Source organism: Exophiala aquamarina (genome assembly GCF_000709125.1).
Source record: "Exophiala aquamarina CBS 119918 chromosome Unknown aczIA-supercont1.2, whole genome shotgun sequence".
Lineage (NCBI taxonomy): Eukaryota > Fungi > Ascomycota > Eurotiomycetes > Chaetothyriales > Herpotrichiellaceae > Exophiala > Exophiala aquamarina.
The window spans coordinates 2733374-2752375 of NW_013550586.1; the positions used below are offsets into that span (position 1 = coordinate 2733374).

Below are 19002 nucleotides of genomic sequence, written 5' to 3' on the forward strand. Positions count from 1 at the left end.
GTTTATGCAATAATAACGAGTCCCAGCTCCTGCGCCTCCCCCACTAACTTGTCCCGAGGGACTTCCCCTCCTCACGGCTTACATACGACTAGTTGACAAACTCAGTTACTCGTCCTCCGTCAGTCGCTTGGGTTCCAGGCACTGGCCCTCGGGCGGTGAATAAGCATGCTGCTAACACCGACTTCATTCTTAGCGCCCACTTAAGCCCCTTCGGCCTGGCTCTCAGCCGTATGGCTCCAGCAGAAAAAATCAATGGGTTGCCCGCATCCCAACCTCCCAAATACTTGGTGCAGGGCTCTCCAATTTTGGACTGTAACCACCGTAGAGAGTCTCATCTACAGAGCAGGCGCAAAATACTCATTGCCGTGTTATCTGCACTCCAGCTTTTGTCGATGGGTTGCATGGTTTTTGAGATAACGGTGCAAGCATGAAAGAGGATTTCACGCGACTACACATTACTCCCTTCAACCCCGACCTGCTTCCCGTTGTCCTAGGTCCAACCCTTCTCACCTCGGCGGCTAACATCTGTTTCAACTCTATTCAAACATTTCCAGAGAGTAATTACGGCTACCTTGATCTCCCTGTCATGGACGCAGAAAAGGTAAAAAAAAGGGTCAATGGCGCCATTTTGAAAGGAAAGAGAATCAAAGTCGAGGAGGCCCGCCCCAGTAAGCGCAGACGCATCGAAGAACCGGGCAATGGAACAACTCCTCCTAAGGAAGGTGCAACAGAAGATAGGAAGCGCAAAAGGTCTAAGAAAGAGAAGAAGGAGCACAACGTAATACCCGGGCATTTATTACCCGCTAATCGCAAGGTCAAGCGTGGATGGACGGAAGCCTACCAAAACAAATTAAGCAAAACCAACAAGGGAGAAACCAAGGTTCCAGCGTCAAAGTACTCAGACAAGGATGAGCTGTTGTTCAGAACGAAACTTCCAGAAAATCGTTTGGATGCAGGAAATCAAGGCAACGAAAGGGGAAAGACCAAACAGGCTCAAGGTGGTCATGTCGTGCATGAATTTGCAAAGTCAACCAAGCAGCCATCATTCCTAAGACAGGAAGTGGGCTTGGGTATTAAGAACAATCTTGAATACATGGAAGGGCAAGGTTGGGTCAATGAAGCTGGCGAGACTGTCGAGCAGGAATCCAAACGGGTCCTGAGGCAACGAGAGACTTCAATCGCGGCTAGTCGCTCAAAGCCACCAGCACCAAGGATTTCCAGGCCCTCGCCCGTACCATCTTCATCATTTTCGGAAGACGACGACGACGACGACGCAGCATCACAAATGTCTCAAGGTTTGCAAGTAGAGGTTGGTCAGCCAGCGAGAATTTATGATGATGATGATGAGACAAGCAGCTCCGGCATTTCATCAGTCTCAGAACCAGATGGTTCAGATGACGCGAGTGGAAATGAGAATGACCGTGATGCGGAAGAAAAAGAAGAAACTATTGAAAACCGGGTCCATCCTCTGGAGGCTTTATTCAAGAAACCGAAAAAGCCCACATCTGACGACATTGCAAAGCCATCTTTAGAAGTGTCCACCTCCTTCTCGTTTTTCGACCCACAGGATGAGGATGAGGCCGACGAAGAGCCACGGATACCCGGAACCCCTTTCAGCTCACAGGATATCCGGGCACGAGGACTGCGGAGTGCAGCACCCACTCCTGACACCGCTTACCCCAGCAGATTCAACAGCTACGGCAGTACGGGTCTTCCAGGCGATGAAGTGAATGACGATGATGACGATGACGAACTAGGAAAATCTCACAACCCAAAGAAGGGAGTAGATTCGACAAAATCACGGACCGCCACTCCGTCGCGCAATCAAAGCGAGTTTGAAAAGAAGTTTTGGGAAAACCGAGGCGAGAACAATCGTGCTTGGAAACAGCGGCGTCGGACGGTGCTGAAGGAGAAGCGCCAGCGCGAAAACAAGGTACACAAACCTAAGAATTGGTGATTCTGAATGGCTCCAAATTGCCACACTCAGTGCAACAGAGTAGCTGATAATGAGACTGCCTCGTGAAATTGCTTGTATGTCCTTTGGACTGGTAGAACCAAGTCTGGCACCTTGGATACAACCCTTCTGCCAGTCGTGCCGTGCCGTACAATGACCTGCCTTGCATTACCAATAACTGTCATACATGGTACCGAGTATAATTTGCGTTCAATACGCAATCTTGGATGACTTTGCGCCGAATGCTTGACCACCTCATAAAACTGGTATACCTACATCGCCCACCGCATCGGGTTTGGCTTCTCAAGGTTGCCAGTAGCGTGCCGACAAATGCCAGAGAACAGTTGCTCGGATAAATCACAAGGACAGGCGGAACAGCCTTGGCATGTTTAGTGAGCAGAAACAGACTCTACCAGTCACGGACTCGCGCGGCTGTTGCAAAGTTCCAGAGTCCAAAGTGATATCTGTTTAATTAGCACGCTGGACTCCGTACAGTACAATAATAACACCAGCTTGTCCACCCGCCCACCAGGTCTACCAGCAGAAGGTACCGAGTGGTAAGCAGAATTGACTTGCCATCCCAGCAGAACTCGGCAGCCTGACCCAGCAGCCTGGGTTGACTTCCGCTCACACTAAGAGACCACGTAGCGACTAGCTAGCTGGCTCCACGACTGGCAACGCATTTACACAAGGCTCATTCAAGCGCTCACTTGATCTTATGCACGGGGTTTATCTTGATTGACTCGATTATGAGTTCATATGTATGCGCTTGACTACATTTCGACGCGACGCATACCAAGTTGCGATTCTAGCGCAACAGGGGAATGAAATCCTCCAACTTCACTTTTTCCTCAACTGTCTTCAATCTATTTTTGTCTGATGCCGCCAAAGAATCAGCGACGCTCGCACACAAAATCTAAAAATGGCTGTAGCCAATGCAAAGTACGGCGCATCAAGGTACGTACCTCTCGTTTCTGATCCCCCTTCTCACGTGCTTATGAACATGGGCAGTGCAACGAGCAGCACCCAGTATGCAACAATTGTGAACGCCGACAGATATTTTGCGACTTTTCCTTGTCTCCTGGTGCCAGCAATTCCCCCGGCATCACGGATCAAAGCCAACAGCTCGAAGGCTCAACCTCAGCCAGTATTAGTCAGAGGACACCATCCCAGATAGTGGTAGACCCATTCCAACTGCCAGACGTTGTGAGCACTAAAACCACTACCGATCTAGATATCACAGATCTTCGATTAATGCATCATTTCACCAGTGTAACAGCCTTAGATCTAGCCAACGACCAATCGCCGGAAGCCCAAGCGGTGTGGCAGGAGCATGCGGTCAAACTTGGCTTCAAGCATCACTTCTTACTCAGAGGCATATTGGCGATCTCAGCTTTCCATCTAGGATTTCTGTATCCTGAGAAGAAGGCCGAATATGCCATGATTGGTAGTTCTCACCAAAGCATTGGGTTGGCCGAATTCCAAGCGACCTTGCCGCATGTTAACGGAAATAACGCTCACGCTCTTTTCGCCTTCTCTTGCTTGATTATTGTACTGGCATTTGCTTCTACCTCAAAGGATAAGGCAAGAGACCTTAACAAAGAGGTTCTGCACTGGTTTTATCTGTTGAGGGGTGCCAATATCGTGCTGAACATGCACTCCGAAACCATTCGATGCAGTTTCCTTAAGCCGGTGTTGGACGAGATGGCACACATCGAGAACACTGCAGCCTATCGGTTCCCTCACACAGAGCAGATCACAAAACTGTTTCGGATATGCAACTCCAAAGAGCAGGACCAGGAATCTGCTCAGGCGTATGATTTGGCAATCCACTCTTTACTCAGCACCTTCATTCAAGTATCCTTACTCAGGGATCGAGGCCATGGGACTGTTCTCGCTACATTCGTCTGGCCTATCAATCTTTCACCAAGATTTTTAGACTTATTGGAGGAAAAACAGCCTGAGGCAGTTATTATCCTTGCTCACTATTGTGTGCTCATTTATTGGTCGGAAAGCCCGGACGCCAACGAAACTTGGTTCATCATGGGCTGGTCAAAATACATGTTGGAAACAATCCGGGAAATCGTTCCTGAATCATGGCAAGAGCATCTACAATGGCCGCAAGCAATGATTGAATGAGTCAACGCCGCTGAGACTGAATTTCAGCTGCGTGAGATCCTTCAAATGCGGAGCAGTTTGGCCGTGGAGCTAGATGTTTACGATTCTCCATTCCGCGCTCTGGCTATCAACCTTGGGGAGCGGCCAGAACTATAGGACAACCCAGTACACCTGGCTTGGTTGACAAGAGTCAAGGATCGAGCACACTAATGACATTTGTGATAGTATCGGGTTGGGTTCTCCTCTCTTTTACTTAGAGGAGCGTGCAATTCCGCATCCCCGTGGAAACTCTTACCTGTCGGAATGGTTTACGAAGAGGATGCCTGGACATGAAGAGAGGGGCGTCGGCGAATGGACTATGGGAGATTTCAAATTTTCCTTGCTGTGAATACAGTTGTTGTGAAGGTGGTAATTGAAGTGTGGAGCGTTATAGGTCCAAGTCAAAAGGCTCGGGTCAGGGTATGTACAATCTCATAAGGGCGATGACGAAGCGCAAAGCTGTATCATATGCAGGACGCAACTGCTGGTTAAAGAATCGCCTCATTATAAGAGGACCATTATATTGACTGATTGAAACCTGGAGTCCGAGGGCGCCGTTAAGGAATCCCTTTTAAAGCACAAGCTTCCTCCGAGATGAAGCACACGTGTCCTCCGTGAACTGCCACCTCGAATCGAACGTGGAGAACATTCGATACGGGCGAGGAAGCGAGAACTGTAACCGCTAGTAAGGGTGCGGATGCAAGATGTCGAAGGAAGTCCGAAACGGACTGGTGACAGGCCACCACGTAGGAGCCTTGAGTGTATCTAGTACGGGGGACTCGGGAAGTCTTTCCACGTAAGATAGGAGTGCACGTGACGCCGCACGCACAAACCCTTGCAATGATGTCTGGCGGTCAGCTGACTCCATCACTGGGTGCACGTCTCCTGAGGTCTGACCGAGGCTGTCTCTGCCCTCCTGTCACAACCATCATTTCTATCTCAATCTCAATCTGCTCCCGCACTTTTCTTCTTCAAGGTCCCCAAAAGACTTGTATCAAAGTACATCAAAATGATCTGCAAGCCTAGCCTCGTCGATACCGGCCACACGGGTTTGTCAGGTGAGGAAATTCGGTGTACAGCATGGTTTGGCTCAGTGGATCAATTCTGAAACGGCTCAAGACCTGAAGCGCCCCCTTGTCACAGCTTGCTTCGTCCACCACCAACCGTGCACTCCTTGACACTGCATCTACTCTCCCTTGAACCTACGCTTCGTCCACCTTTCTCTTTTTCCTCTGTGCGTTTCATTCTTTGATTCCTCTCTTCAGTGCGTTCACCCATCACCACCACGGTCTTTCTTCTGTGTACTCGCCGTTTTCTTTTCTTGACCAGATCGAGTACATCACAGCGAGATTTGTCGAGCAGGCCTCGACACCGTCCACTTCCTCCACTACACTCGAATTTGACTGCTCCCATCTGTGAACGCCTGCAGGTGGTCGAGCAGCCATGGTTAACAAGATCATGCTCGTCTTTATCGGCTTCGATGTCGCCTTCCTCCTCTGCGCGGTCCTCCATCTCATAATACCTCTCTACACCCAGAACATGGTCAAGAACAACAACACCGTGGATAACATCGCGAACAATCTCCTTCTGGACCATTGTCCTCTGCTCGGTAAGTCTGGCCCTATCCAGTTCGCAGACATAGCCTTCTGACAAACATCACATTCAGCCTCCATGGTCAACTCGGTCATCATGTTCATCACATCCCTTCTCGCCATACCCGCACTGTTCAACAGGTCGAACCGCTCCTACCTGGTAGTTCACTGCTGGGGCATCGTTCTGTCCGCGACTCTCACCCTCGGTATTGGGCTAGCGATCTGGTTCTCGACCCTTGAGACTCATAAGAACTTAATCCCCATCTGGAAAGCGCAGTCCGACGAAGTCCTATCTATGTTGCAGGCACGATTCCAGTGCTGCGGTTACGACAACCCGTCTCTATTCATCAAAGATGCCACTTGTACGAGCGCTGCGACCGCGGCAAGACTTGGAGGTTGCATGGTTCCTTTTGGCCGCTTTGCCAATCAGTTCCTGGATATCGTCTTTACCGCTTTTTTTGGATTCGTCGCGGTCGACATGATGACCCTGCTGGCCGCTATGTGTTTGATTAAGGATCGTAAGGAAAAGGAAAGATATAGACTGATTGACGAGAAGAGGGGGTACGGCTCAATCTAGGGAAGGCGGATTATTGGGTCCTTTAAGAGAGGAGATGGGAAGACTCGAGGCAGGAAGAGAGGGGTCCGAAGGCAAGGGTGGGAGATGAAGAATCCTGGCGTAGCAAGATGACCCTTGCCCTTCGACCTGCGGGGACAGAAAGTGGGTTTGACATTCGTTTCACAGCCGAAAAGACACAGAACAACCAACGCCAATACATATCGTGAAGATATGTTTGGGATACGCAACAAAGTTTGGACAGAGGTGTGTTTGTTTTTGTCGATGTACTACTGTATTTAGCGTTTCTTACCGGCACAATTTGGGGCGTTTCGGGAGCTGATTCTTTTCATAGAGGACGTTCAGAAAACCCTGGAGTAGGAATAACGAGAGATTTACGACGAAGTTTTGTCCATGAAAAAATTCACACCAAGGCCTATCGCTATCTCACTTGCATTTCACTCCGGATATTCCAAGGGCCTTTCGACGCTATACTATGAGTAACATTCTCTCACAGCATGCTGTGATAGAAAGAGAGTGCTTAATTGATTCAATTACTAGTACTCGCACAAGGTAGAAGTGCGAATGACAACACCGCCCGATATGCTTCCAAGTACTTCGCATCGAAGCCAGAGGGATCTGCATCCACTAGAAATCCCGGCTCGCGGCCCGCCGGAGGATCGTCGACATCATCACCATTCCATCCTCATCCCAAGCTATGACGATGATCCTATGTATGTGCATACTCATAGTACATAAGGGCTTTGCTAGTTCCAGACCTCGACAGAAAATCGGTTTTCTGTTTTGCGCACCTAATGTATGCCAGATGTGTCTAGTGGTGGTGCCTTCTTTTGCCCTTTCCGCGGAGCTTCTGCTTCTAGTCCTTGTGCCTACTTCATACTCGTAGACTCGTCGCTCTCAGAGCTATCGTTACTGCCTTCTTACATAGGTTCTGTGATTCAGGGGAATTATTCCTATTGTTTTGGGGCCACGCTGCCGCTGCTCTTCGCACCTCCTTGGTTCGGGCGAGGTAGATCATTCAATCAATCACTTTACCTGCAATACTGAGTCACTCCATGTTGAGGATTACCAGGGATTTCGACGTCTTTTCGAGGTCTCACGATCATCCGTGCGCTGAGTGGTCTTGGCGGTTCCATCGTCAGAGGCGTTTCTGCACGGCTCTCGAGAGCTCGGGGTCTCACACTATTGACTAGGCCTATGTCCGGCGTACGGATACATAGGTGACTTTGCAGCAAGTCACTTGATGAGGATCTGCTAAAGAGAAGCTCCGACCAATTGACTTGATCGACAGCTAGTCAGCGACTCAGAGGGACCAAGCTTCGATTTTCGTTCAAGCCGAACTAATTATAGCTGAAATATTTTTCAGCTCTTTAGGGGCAGAGCTCAGTTGACTGTGGGTACGAAGGAGAGTGAATATGGCATGGGCAATGGTCGTTCCATCTTCAAGGGGGATAGGATTCGCATTGACGCGTCATTTACTACGAACGTTACCTTCCAGCGTGCCAATCGTCGCAACGGCGCGCTCGGATCTGCAAAGGACAAAAAGCAAGCTCCTGTCGAACCTTGAGCTTGCGGATTCTCAGATCTCACGCCTCGATGTGTGTGAATGCGATGTCCTCAAGGAATCATCCATCTCCGATTTGGCTGGATACTGCAAAGAGCGATATAATGATAACTCGAAGGAGGCAGGGGCTCACTTGAGGCTCGCGTTCTTGCTTCCGGGAATGCTGCATCCTGAAAGAGCGCCGGATAAGATTGAGTATGATCTAGCGCTGCAGACGCTCAAACTCAACCTTCTGGCGCCGATAATGTTGGTCAAGCATTTCGCTCAATTTATGCCGCGCAAGGCAACGAAGATGGCAGCGTTGCACGGCCTCCCAGACAGCTCCGTCCTGGCATTGATGAGTGCTAGAGTGGGCTCGATTGGAGACAATCGGCTGGGTGGATGGTACAGTTACCGCTCATCGAAGGCGGGCGTCAACCAGTTTGTCAGATCCACGGATATATACTTGAAAATGCAGAATGGCAGAAACGCCATGTGCGTCGGACTTCATCCTGGAACGGTCAAGACAGACTTGAGTGTACAATTTTGGGAGAATACGCCCAAGGAGAAGTTGTTCAGTACAGAATTCAGTGCAGAGAGACTGGTTGATGTTGTCAGGTGGTTAGACGAGAGGGGAAGAGGGAAGTGCTGGGACTGGGATAGGAAGGAGATACCCCCCTAGACAGGGGCACTGAGAAAGGAACACTTTTGGGCGCCAGACACCTCCAGGGTTACTTCAACAAGCTTAGTTAAAGTACCCTGATCGTGCGAGGCTGGGCAAGAGAGACATGAGCATGGCTTTGGATAAAACTTGTTCTTTCTACCCAACGAAGACTTGGTGGACTGAGTAGGTACTGGGAACGTTACACAGCCGTGGAGCTCCGAAGCCGCTTTTTATTGAGCACGAGGGTGCGTGCCGTTTGTATTTTCCGGGTGCCGGATGAATAAGGTACTGCGTCGCAAAGTCATGGGATTACAACTGCGCTGGCGTGGTGTACCAAGGTCCAAGGCTGACTGTGTTCTTTACCATCAAGGCCATTGCATCAACTGTGCATCCGGATATCAAAGGAAACGTTAAAAGAGCACCATTTTTGCAAGACAAGCGAACCTTGGGAACGACCGGGGCAAAGTCCTTGTGGTGGTGATGGAATATCGTGATGATGATTCAGCGGACGCAAAAATGTACATACGAGTAGTCGGGGCCCGCAACTGGCTAATCGAGGGGCCACCCACCTCACGCACAGGAAGAAGGGCGCTAAGGAGCAAGCCTCCGACCGCGAACTCGGGGGCTTGTTCAGTAGTAAGTGCCGGCCTAAGATACCCTAGCTCTAGGCACCCAGGGATACGCCGTGGGTACTTCACGTCCATACTCCGTACCTGGGGTCCTCGTTAGCATCATCCACCACAGGGGTGGAATTGGTTAAATGGGTGAATGAAAGACGAATTGAATAGTTATTTGTCTACACATCAATGCTCGTTGATGGAAGACGCCTCAAGCAGGTATATTCATTGATTGGAATCAGAGTTTCAGGGATGATTATTTGTAACTCGTCCGTTCTGGAGATGAACATGGCCCGGAGACAAGTTCATTCACATGGTGCAGTGGTGTGCGGTATTGTTGAAGCTTACGCTATGCTTGCGAAACTAGCAGGTCTTTAGTGGCGTGGATCTGATTCCAGGGGGCAGGATTGGATTTCCAGGCATGGGACCCGGGCAGCTCAGCTTCTGCCGGGCAGTCGGGGGAGTCGAGAGACCCGCCCCTGACCTGCCGCCAATCACACACTAGCTATGCAGTAGTGGGCTCTGGTGGCAGTGGTGGGCACTGGTGCACTAACTGGTGGGCGTGTCGTCTTCTCTCCAGTCTACTTAAGGTAGGCACTGCCACTATTCCCCTTTCTGACTCTTTCCTTTCCTCTCTCGTCCACTGTCCACATCTTTCCTCTCTGGACTTTGAGTATCTGCCATTCTTCTGTGCCGTGCAACCACCAATATCAATCAAATCCACGCGATCGCAACTCTTCCAGGCGCCTTCTTTAACAGGCTACAAGCAAAAATCCTCTTCTTGGATCCCAGAAAAGCTTGAACTCGTGTGCGTGTGCTCTTTTCGAGTCCCGCTCACTTACACCTAGGAAAGGTACGTTTGTCAAAGTGTTTCTGATTCAGTTTTGGTTTTGGTTTTACGTTTCCTGTCTGCCCATTCCTCTTTCATCCAAACGCAAAGATCATCCTTTCAACCAAGCCCCATCGAGAGAAAGACAGATGTCTGTGTCGACTACAGAGTCTCTACACCGGATATACTTGCATGTTTCTATTATCCATCCAACGTTATCATTATCATTGTTGGGTGATGGAAAAAAGAAACAGAATGACACGGCAGACATCACAAATTCCCTCCTCTCTCGCTCATCACCACTGCCCTGCCATATCAAACGGGATCCACCACGGGTGCTCTTGCTGCAGTGCACGCCTTGCGGTCTCTGGCCGGGCCCGGAAGCTCAAGAATCGATGCACAGCTGCAGTGCACACACCAATCCACCCAAGAAGCCCCCCAATCTGCCAAGCCCCCCATCCTGCCCAGCCCCCTTCATCTTCACCAGCACCTGCACTTTGCGCTTGCCCTCGATCGCGCCTGCACTATTGGCAATGCAACCCACCTCCCACCTGCGCGTCTGATTCCCTGCCCTCGAACTCGAGCAACCACTCAACTCTCCTTGCCTTTTCCCTCGTCAGCCCAATTTTGCCGAGCTCCCGCTTCCCATTCCCTTTGCTCTCATTCTTCTCTATCCATTTCAACACCAAACCCTTTTCTATTCATTTCAGCCCATAGAGAAAGTGGTTACTTCCTTCTATACCCAAAACCCACTCTTATTCCCTTTCCAGTTTGATTGTCGTACATCGTCAAATCCACAAAGCTTGATTGCTCAATCTGTTCTGTGCCTGTCACTCCCCCGGATTCCTCTATTCCTCTTTCTGCTTTTGCCTGCGCCTGCGCCCTGCCCTTGTCCGAGTACGTTCTCAGTGACATCCTTCACCCTGTCAACCCACACTTCACTTTCCACTGCATGTTGCCCTTTGTAAATCCTCGCACTACCTGTGCAGCATGCGATGCTCAAGTTGGCGCATTACTTTAGCTGACTCGATTATGTTACAGACTTGTCACCAGTGCCTACAACCACTCAAAGTTGTGACCTTCTGACACACTTTCCCGAAAGGTTCGCATCCCATCCACCAGCTTCCTCTTTCGTTTATTGACATACTTACTCGTTTCGGCAGGCTTGGTCGAATTTAATCAGCGTTACAAGAATACAGCATGGCCGATATCACCGATCCCTCAACTGGTCTCGATCATCCCTCTCCCGGAGATGATCTCACTGGCAATGGTGTCGATTCTCGAGGCACAAAGAGACAAAGAACTTCAATGGCCGGTGATGACGATGACGATGACGACGAGAAGGGTGGACGAGAGCGCAGAAAGATCGAGATCAAGTTCATTCAAGATAAATCACGTCGTCACATCACCTTCTCCAAGAGAAAAGCCGGTATTATGAAAAAGGTCGGTTCATTCCACTGCGCATCCACTCACATCACACAGTCCTGACTCTTATCGCAGGCTTATGAACTGTCGGTGCTCACCGGTACCCAAGTTCTCCTTCTGGTTGTCTCTGAGACCGGCCTTGTCTACACCTTCACTACTCCTAAGCTCCAACCACTTGTCACCAAGGCTGAAGGCAAGAACCTCATTCAAGTATGAAACATCTCACTTGACCCGTGTTCCTAGCCTTGACTGACCCTTCTCAGGCATGCTTGAATGCACCCGAACCTTCCGGTAACGAGAATGGTGTTGACGCCGCTGACGACGTCGCCTCACCTGATGACGTGCCCTCCATGCCCCCAACAGCTGCGGGAATGCCCCGAGCAGCCCCTCATGGCGGTTACATGACTCAAGAACAACAGCAGCAAGCGCTGTACTACCAGCAATTGCAACAGCAAAACCAGGGCGGTCAATACGCCGGTATCCCACAAATGCCTCAGCATCAACGTGCATGATCTACCATCTCTTGTTGAAATAACGATACCCACAAACTGCGATCCTTGTCACTCAAGTGGTATATAACACCGATGGCACTGAGAGTGATCAATGTCGGACGTGATATGAATATGAGTGAGGATACAACTCTATTACACCGTCGCAAAGTGCACCTCTTGTCTGATCAGTTGGCGTTTTCCACATTTTTCCAGAACCATCAACTCTCGGTCTCCATCAAATTAAGAACTAGGAATGTACATTCTGGGTCCAAGTCCAACAGTATTCCTCATGTCTTTTATGATTGGGTTCATCGGAGGCGCAGGAATACCGACGGACAAAGACTGGTGGATGGGAGGGCAATGGACTATTTCATACTCAGGACTTACTATCACACCCAGCACAGAAAATGTCAAGTTGATTCTTCACAATTCTCCGACTAGTCTAATGAAAAAAAAGCCTCAAAACCATAACTCTTGACAATCCGATGTTGTACCTACTCGTAGCTACCACCACACGGGTCGCACTACAATTTAGACCCAACCCATCTTGGAGCTCTTTTCTCTACGAATGCCCTGACGCCCTCGTGGATATTTTCTCCTTCGTTCAGCCTCCCCTGCCAAATTTCCAGAATGCTTGTACTTGCATGTTCCGCGGATCCATCTTCCCATCCGGCGATCACACCGGCCCGACTGATGATTACACTGTCAGGCGAATTGCTGCTGATTTGTTCCGCATAGTCCAGAGCCTTTTTAACCACGGGCCGTGCAAGAACATCTGCATCAGCCGGAGCATCATCGGTGACAGCATTGACCATCCCCCATTCTTTCATCTCCGCTGCCGTCACCGTCCTCCCCGTCAAGGCCAGCTCCATCGCTCGTGGTCTGCCCAAAGTCCTAGCAATTCTAGGCAGCGCACCAGCGATAGCCACGACGCCACGTTTGACCTCGGGCAGACTGAACTGCGCACTCTTTGCAGCCACGGCCATATCCAGGTTCGCCACCATCTCCATTCCACCACCAAACGCCAGCCCATTGATCGCGCCGATCAACGGCTTCTTCCCAGCGCGACGACTCACCGCTCCAAAGCCACTCGCCGGCATCACCCGCTGTCCGGACCCGTCGCCCTTCGCCGCCCGCGCGTTGCTCTCGTTCCACTCCTTCAGGTCCGCACCCGCGCAGAATGCCCGGCCCGCGCCGGTGATGATCGCGCATCGCAGGCTCGGTTCGTTGTCGTACCACGAGAGGAGCGCGTCGAGCGACCAGTGCACGGCGTTAGACAGGCAGTTTAGTGACTTGGGGTTGTTGAGCACAATGAGAAGTGTCGATGGCGTGGGGAAGAGGATCTTTGTCGAGAGCGTCGATGGCGGTGGGGTCTTAAAGGATGTGCCGGCCGACATGTTAGCTGGATCTCGATGGTCTTATTGACTTTTCTTTTTCCTTTTCTGGGTGTATTGCTTTTGGCTGTTTTCAGAGTCGAGATGATGATGGAGTTTGTAGAGAGATGTCTTTCTTTAATGGGAAGCTCCTGCAGAGAGAGATGGCGGGTTGGCATTGATGGGAGAAAGCACCCAGAAAGCCAGCATAAATCTGATTACTTATCTCTTCCGCTGTGATCTAGCAGATTCAAGTTTCTCCAATTGGAAATACCAAGTACTGGTACCTGCGCTTTATACACATCTTGTGAGCTTTGGGGAATATTTGGGCACAGTTGCCGAGGTTTGAGAGCTTCCCCAAGAAGGGAATGACGCAAATATTGAAACTGATTAATTATTCTGCGCCACCTTGCTTCCTTTGTCTCAGCTTCGGGTATTTATGTATCACGACTGAGGCGACATATGATACTTCCGAATTTTGACAAACTTGCAGAGATTTAATGCTCGCTCTTTCACGTCGCCTGGGGGCGTCGTATGCAATACTGAGGAAATGAGTACTCGCAAGCCTATAAGCCAAACGATATAAGAGATTACAATTGGTCGTGGCGTATAGCCTATATGGAGCACTTGCTTTGATCATGACCCAAGCTGTAATCACTCACGCAGCACGAAGGCCGACGGCTGGCGATATGCTGGAATGATGAGAGTAGCTTTCGGCTGTCATAAAGCATGTTATAGGATATCCATCAATCAAGGAAAGTTGCGTCACCTCCACCAGACCAAGGAAACCTATTTTCTTTAACGTTGACCACGGCACAGACTGACTAGCTTGTTCCAATATATCGCACTGTATTGCACGATGTCCTCCAGCGAGTTCGACACAGTTCCCAATGGCGCATACAACACCATTAAGCCTTGGAAGGTGAACATCCCGCAGCAGCGGCTTGACGACCTCACAGCTGTGCTTAGACTCACACCTCTGGCACCACCGATATACGAGAACTCTCAGGGCGACTGGCATTTCGGTGTGCGGCGAGACTTGCTCCCAGCGGCGAAGCAACACTGAGAGAGCGGAGTATTTGACTGGAGGAAACACGAAGCATACATCAACACCTTCCCACACTTCAAAGCCCAAGTCCACGATGAGACACTCAGCAATACCTTCGACATCCACTTCGTGGCCCTTTTGTCGTCACGCAAGGACGCCATCCCCATCGTGTTCCTGCACGGCTGGCCGGGCAGTTTCTTGGAGTTCCTCCCGATCCTCGAAACGCTCCGCTCGCGATACAAGAGCGCCTCGGATGATCTCCCTTACCATCTGACCGCCGCCGGTCTACCGGGGTACGCATTCTCCTCGGCGCGGCCGACCGACATGAACTTCACCACGGACGATGTGGCGCGGATCTTCGACCGTCTGGTGTTGTCACCGACCACCTCGGCTTGAACACCTACATGGTCCAGTGCGGCGACGTCGGCGCGCGAGTCGCGCGCATCATGGCCGCGCAGCTAAAAACCCCACCAACGCTCTCGAGCAAGCAGGCCTCCGGCGTGGCGTGCAGTTCGTCGCAACTGGCAGCGCGTATGCCCAGGAACACGCCCCGCGCCCCGCGACCATCGGGCTGGTGCTATCAGCCAGCCCACTCTCCCTGCTCGCGTCGAGAAGATTTGGAGCGGGCGGAAGACGACCCTTCTGTGGACGTCATCCTCGAATCCGTGAATCTGGACTGCCTGACCAACACCCCTGCAACCAGCATCTGGTCGTACCGCCAATTCTATGGCCCTGATGCAGAGAAGCATGCTAGCCCGAGATGGCACATCGGCGACAACAAGCCCTTCGGATTCTCCTGGTTCAGGTTGGAGCTATCCCCCATGCCCAAGGCCTGGGTCGAACGTACTGGGGATAACTTGCTGTTTTATAGGCAGCATGACCAGGGTGGTCATTTTGCTGCCCTCGAGTTGCCCAAGCTGCTGTGGGCTGATGTCGAGGAGTTTTTGAAGTTGGATGCTGTGAGAGCTCGCTTTCGCGTTTGACTGAGCAGCTGTTATCCCGTGGAAGCAAGTGGCTCTAAAGGAAATGAGTTCGGCTCATGTGATTCTGGAGTTCTTGGCAATTTTCCCGCTGGCAGTGGCGAGTGTACAACACATAATTAGATATGAGTGTTCACCCAGTGGTGCTTCACGTTCCGAGTCTGGATCGGCTGCGGGTTTGGTTCAAGGAAAAGGTGGAGATTGCACGTGGTCTGATAGCAGTGGTTTCAAAACAAAATCTTGGGTCAGTACCCTCAACCTCCTAGAATACCAAACGAAGCAGGGAAAATATATCAGAGGTGGGCAACTGAGGATTTACAGCGCTGCCGTTGCGCCCGCAGTGAATGAGATGTCAGAGATGCACACTGGGGAAGGGTTCAAGGCAAGAAAAAGATATTTAGGTACAGACGCTGAAACAGGAAAATGAAGGGGAGAATTGGTCTTTTGTATCAAGGCTTTTTTGTTTCCTGATCCCAGCAGGTCGGCCATAATTTGGCAAAGATGCTACTTGCATAAGACTCTATCTAAGCCCTCGGGCCATTGAATGAAAATAGAAGTGATGTATTGATGACAGCCAGAACCCTCATTGAATAGCTGCGCCATCTCCCTCGTAAATCATGCCGGGAAGTCGTCCTATCATACTGGTCGTTGTGCACGTACTGCAACGCCATCTGCAGGCTACTTCTTCTCGCTCTGCACAAGCTTGACCTTCTCCAGGATCTTGGGGTAGAGAGGATGGTCCTTCTCCAAACCAGTCAGCTTGGTTGTTGCTTCGTCAGCAGGGAGAGTGCTCATGATTTCAGCGAGCTCCTTGCTTTCGTCGTCGCCCTCGACATTTTGGAAACGAAGAGCATACTCCACACCACGAACCAGAGCGGTGACGTCATATCCACGTTCGGCGAGTTGAGCAGCAGGTCCAATGAAGCGTTCCTTGCGTCCGAGTTTTCGGAGGGGAGCGCGACCGACGCGGACTGGCACATCCTCAAGATGAGGGTTGGAGATACGGGAGATGATAGTGTCGACATATTTCTGTTGTTCTTCCGCAGTGATGCCATGCTTGCCACTGATCAGATGGGCCGTCTCTTCGAGTGCCTCATGGACTTCCTGTCTGATTTCCTTGTCGGCCAGGGCTTCGTGAATGGTCTTGATACCCTTCTGGTAGGCGAAGTATGCTGCTGTGGCGTGGCTAGTGTTGACAGTGAAGAGCTTGCGCTCAATGTATGGCTCAAGGTCATCGACCCAATGGATGCCCTTGACATCGGGGTGGCCGGACTTGAAACCTGTAGTCTCAACGCACCACTCGTAGAACGACTCGATGACAACATCGAGGTTGGCGTCGGCTGGTTGGGTGGGCACAATTCTGTCAATAGCAGAATTGCCAAACTCGGCTTTGGAAGCAAGATCTTTGAGGATCTCAGGCTTCAGGTTCTTGGGGTCGGTGATGAGTGCCTTGAGAGCATCTGTGGCGTTGATCATGTTTTCACAGGCGATGATGGCGAGAGGCTTGGGGGCAGTTCGTGCCGTGATACCATCGGCGATGGGCTTGGCGATAAACTTGAGGACATTGGGTCCAACTGCGCAGGTGACAATGTCTGCATTGGCAATCTGTTCAACGACATCATCCATGTTGTACTTGGAGTTGATCGCGCGATAGTTGGTGATAGTTTTGCTCTTCTCCCCCTCTTCACCAACCTCAGTGATCTTGTATGACTTGGTAGCATTGATCCGGTCAATCAAGTCATCAACGACATCGACAAAGACGACTGAGTAGCCAGTCTCGTGAAGAAGCTCGGCGATGAAGCCACGGCCAATGTTGCCTCCACCGAAATGAACAGCTGTGCCAACCATGGTTGTTGTTGGTTACAAGGACAGGATATGACGAGGGTAGTGAGAGGAAGCTCTGTTGTGAAATGTCAGTGGGATGGACGTAGAACGAATGGAGCAAGACGTACATGGTCAGAGCGGTCTAGGGCCCAAATAAAAGAGAGTCGCGCAAGAAGGAAGTTGGGAGGGAAATATTGGTTGTTGTTGCTGGAAGATAGTATGAGAACGAGGAGATTGTAAAGATGAAGGAGCAGTGAGAAGAAAATATTTATGGGAAGTGCGGTCAACCAAAAAAGGGATCAGTGTAGAGTGGGATGGTGAGATAAGTCGTGACATGTTTCTGGTGAGTGAAGGCGAAGCGAAGCAACCCCGCGTGCGTCACTGTTGTTCACTGTTCAGTAATGCTATCGAGCAGCTACGAGTGCCTTCTGGTGGGAAGCGGTGGGTGCAGTGGGCGCGAGGGCTGACACTCCAGGTGCCCTTAGGTGAAGCTCCCGCTGGTAGCTGATGCCAAACGGACGGAAGCTTGGGCACCAGGGGCAGGTGTTGCCGTAGATTGGCCGTCGCCATTGGCCTAAATGGCTCTGTTCTCCCCCCCGGCATCGCCCTCGGCCCACCATTCCACTTTCCGTCTGGCCCAAGAAGCTTGGCTGTCCTCCGATCTGAAACAATCCTGGTCCTTACATCATACCCAACCAGGAATACGGACCGTAAAGTGAGCGAGTCATATTCTCCGAGCAGAAGAAATATATATGTATGAATATATGCGAGCCATCACATGGACGCTCACGTTGACCGCCTGTGAAAATAGGCGGTCTGGGCGGTCTGGAGAGACAGGATGCTAGATTCTACATATCCAGGTCATGTCTATTAATGATACGACTATTCCCACACTCGCTTGCTGGTTTCGCACAAACATGTTTTTGCTTGACAATCTGAATCACAATGACTGCCTGCTCAGATTTGTGACTTCCCTCCGTAGCGACGTTCTTTTCGTCTGCCTCCACAGCATTGTACAATCGAAACAACGGATGCAAGGAGCATTAGCGCTGTAGCTGCCCAGGTCATGCCTAGGAACCGCCCGCCGCGGTACGCTGCAATTCCGATATCATCACCGTATTTGTTAATAGCGTTAGTTGCTTTGACGATGATTGCTGTCGCAATGGCGGATGCAATGCCAAGACTGAGAAAAGCAAGCTGGAAACGGGAGAGGGTTTGTTAGCTCAACTTCGGGCTCGCTCATGATCAGACAGACACTTACCATGTCAATGACGAAGTTGATCAGCGCAGACAAACGTCCGGAGCTGAAGATTGCCCAGATGGCCGTGAAGATTGCGAGTCCGGCAAAGACAATCCCAATGATGTAGCATACCACCATGGCATTCGAGGCAATTCTGATAGCACGCTCTGCATCCTGGATCTCACTGGGCCAGTGGATGTCTTCCAAAGTGATTCCATCAGGAAGTGCATCCTCTACGATCTTGGTAGGTCGGAAATGGAAGAGTGTGGTGCGATTCGAGCATTCGGTGGTGTTCATGCTCGGATTTCTGACAGTGCTGTTGGGAGAGTAGGTGCCCTGGCAAAAGTCCATAACATGAACACTGAGGAAGTCCGGCAGATTGAGCGCCTCGGCGATGTCAGAGCTCGCATCGTTGATCAAGTCATTAATGTCTTCCTGAAGGTCGTTGACCAAATCATCGAAGAACCCTCCATCCCCGTCCGTCGTATTGAATAGGGATGTGTGGCCTATCCGTGATATATTCAGCTACTGCTTGTCAACCATGAGTCCTGTCAAGCCAGAGCAATGTATATACCGTCATCATATCTGAGTCCTGTAGGAACGATCTCGACGAGCCTGCAAGCAAGGATAGAAGCGACAGCACTAAAGTCGCAATGGCACAAGCCAGAGTAAGGACCGCCGTCAACCTCAT

General features: G+C 50.8%; 10 protein-coding genes across 10 annotated transcripts; 7 read left to right on the forward strand and 3 right to left on the reverse strand.

Annotated features, from left to right (window-relative positions):
* Positions 1–427: 427 nt before the first annotated feature.
* Positions 428–1957, forward strand: A1O9_02806 (uncharacterized protein; the record flags this gene model as incomplete). Its single annotated transcript, XM_013408377.1, has 1 exon — positions 428–1957. The coding sequence occupies one exon, from the start codon at positions 428–430 to the stop codon at positions 1955–1957; it is 1530 nt and encodes a 509-aa protein (XP_013263831.1).
* Positions 1958–2833: 876 nt separating this feature from the next.
* On the forward strand, positions 2834–4093 carry A1O9_02807 (uncharacterized protein; the record flags this gene model as incomplete). The annotated part of the gene is made up of 2 exons (XM_013408378.1): positions 2834–2911; positions 2966–4093. 2 exons carry the CDS (start codon positions 2834–2836, stop codon positions 4091–4093), a joined length of 1206 nt encoding a protein of 401 aa, XP_013263832.1.
* A 1461-nt stretch (positions 4094–5554) lies between these two features.
* On the forward strand, positions 5555–6280 carry A1O9_02808 (uncharacterized protein; the record flags this gene model as incomplete). The annotated part of the gene is made up of 2 exons (XM_013408379.1): positions 5555–5720; positions 5778–6280. The coding sequence occupies 2 exons, from the start codon at positions 5555–5557 to the stop codon at positions 6278–6280; spliced, it is 669 nt and encodes a 222-aa protein (XP_013263833.1).
* A 1412-nt stretch (positions 6281–7692) lies between these two features.
* Positions 7693–8502, forward strand: A1O9_02809 (uncharacterized protein; the record flags this gene model as incomplete). The annotated part of the gene is made up of 1 exon (XM_013408380.1): positions 7693–8502. One exon carries the CDS (start codon positions 7693–7695, stop codon positions 8500–8502), a length of 810 nt encoding a protein of 269 aa, XP_013263834.1.
* A 2628-nt stretch (positions 8503–11130) lies between these two features.
* On the forward strand, positions 11131–11867 carry A1O9_02810 (MADS-box transcription factor, other eukaryote; the record flags this gene model as incomplete). Its single annotated transcript, XM_013408381.1, has 3 exons — positions 11131–11373; positions 11431–11565; positions 11619–11867. The coding sequence occupies 3 exons, from the start codon at positions 11131–11133 to the stop codon at positions 11865–11867; spliced, it is 627 nt and encodes a 208-aa protein (XP_013263835.1).
* A 503-nt stretch (positions 11868–12370) lies between these two features.
* On the reverse strand, positions 12371–13243 carry A1O9_02811 (enoyl-CoA hydratase; the record flags this gene model as incomplete). Its single annotated transcript, XM_013408382.1, has 1 exon — positions 12371–13243. One exon carries the CDS (start codon positions 13241–13243, stop codon positions 12371–12373), a length of 873 nt encoding a protein of 290 aa, XP_013263836.1.
* An 835-nt stretch (positions 13244–14078) lies between these two features.
* A1O9_02812 (uncharacterized protein) lies at positions 14079–14663 on the forward strand (the record flags this gene model as incomplete). Its single annotated transcript, XM_013408383.1, has 2 exons — positions 14079–14244; positions 14287–14663. The coding sequence occupies 2 exons, from the start codon at positions 14079–14081 to the stop codon at positions 14661–14663; spliced, it is 543 nt and encodes a 180-aa protein (XP_013263837.1).
* Positions 14664–14713: 50 nt separating this feature from the next.
* A1O9_02813 (uncharacterized protein) lies at positions 14714–15250 on the forward strand (the record flags this gene model as incomplete). The annotated part of the gene is made up of 1 exon (XM_013408384.1): positions 14714–15250. The coding sequence occupies one exon, from the start codon at positions 14714–14716 to the stop codon at positions 15248–15250; it is 537 nt and encodes a 178-aa protein (XP_013263838.1).
* A 675-nt stretch (positions 15251–15925) lies between these two features.
* On the reverse strand, positions 15926–17095 carry A1O9_02814 (mannitol-1-phosphate 5-dehydrogenase; the record flags this gene model as incomplete). The annotated part of the gene is made up of 1 exon (XM_013408385.1): positions 15926–17095. The coding sequence occupies one exon, from the start codon at positions 17093–17095 to the stop codon at positions 15926–15928; it is 1170 nt and encodes a 389-aa protein (XP_013263839.1).
* A 933-nt stretch (positions 17096–18028) lies between these two features.
* Positions 18029–19002, reverse strand: A1O9_02815 (uncharacterized protein; the record flags this gene model as incomplete). The annotated part of the gene is made up of 3 exons (XM_013408386.1): positions 18029–18268; positions 18333–18836; positions 18886–19002. 3 exons carry the CDS (start codon positions 19000–19002, stop codon positions 18029–18031), a joined length of 861 nt encoding a protein of 286 aa, XP_013263840.1.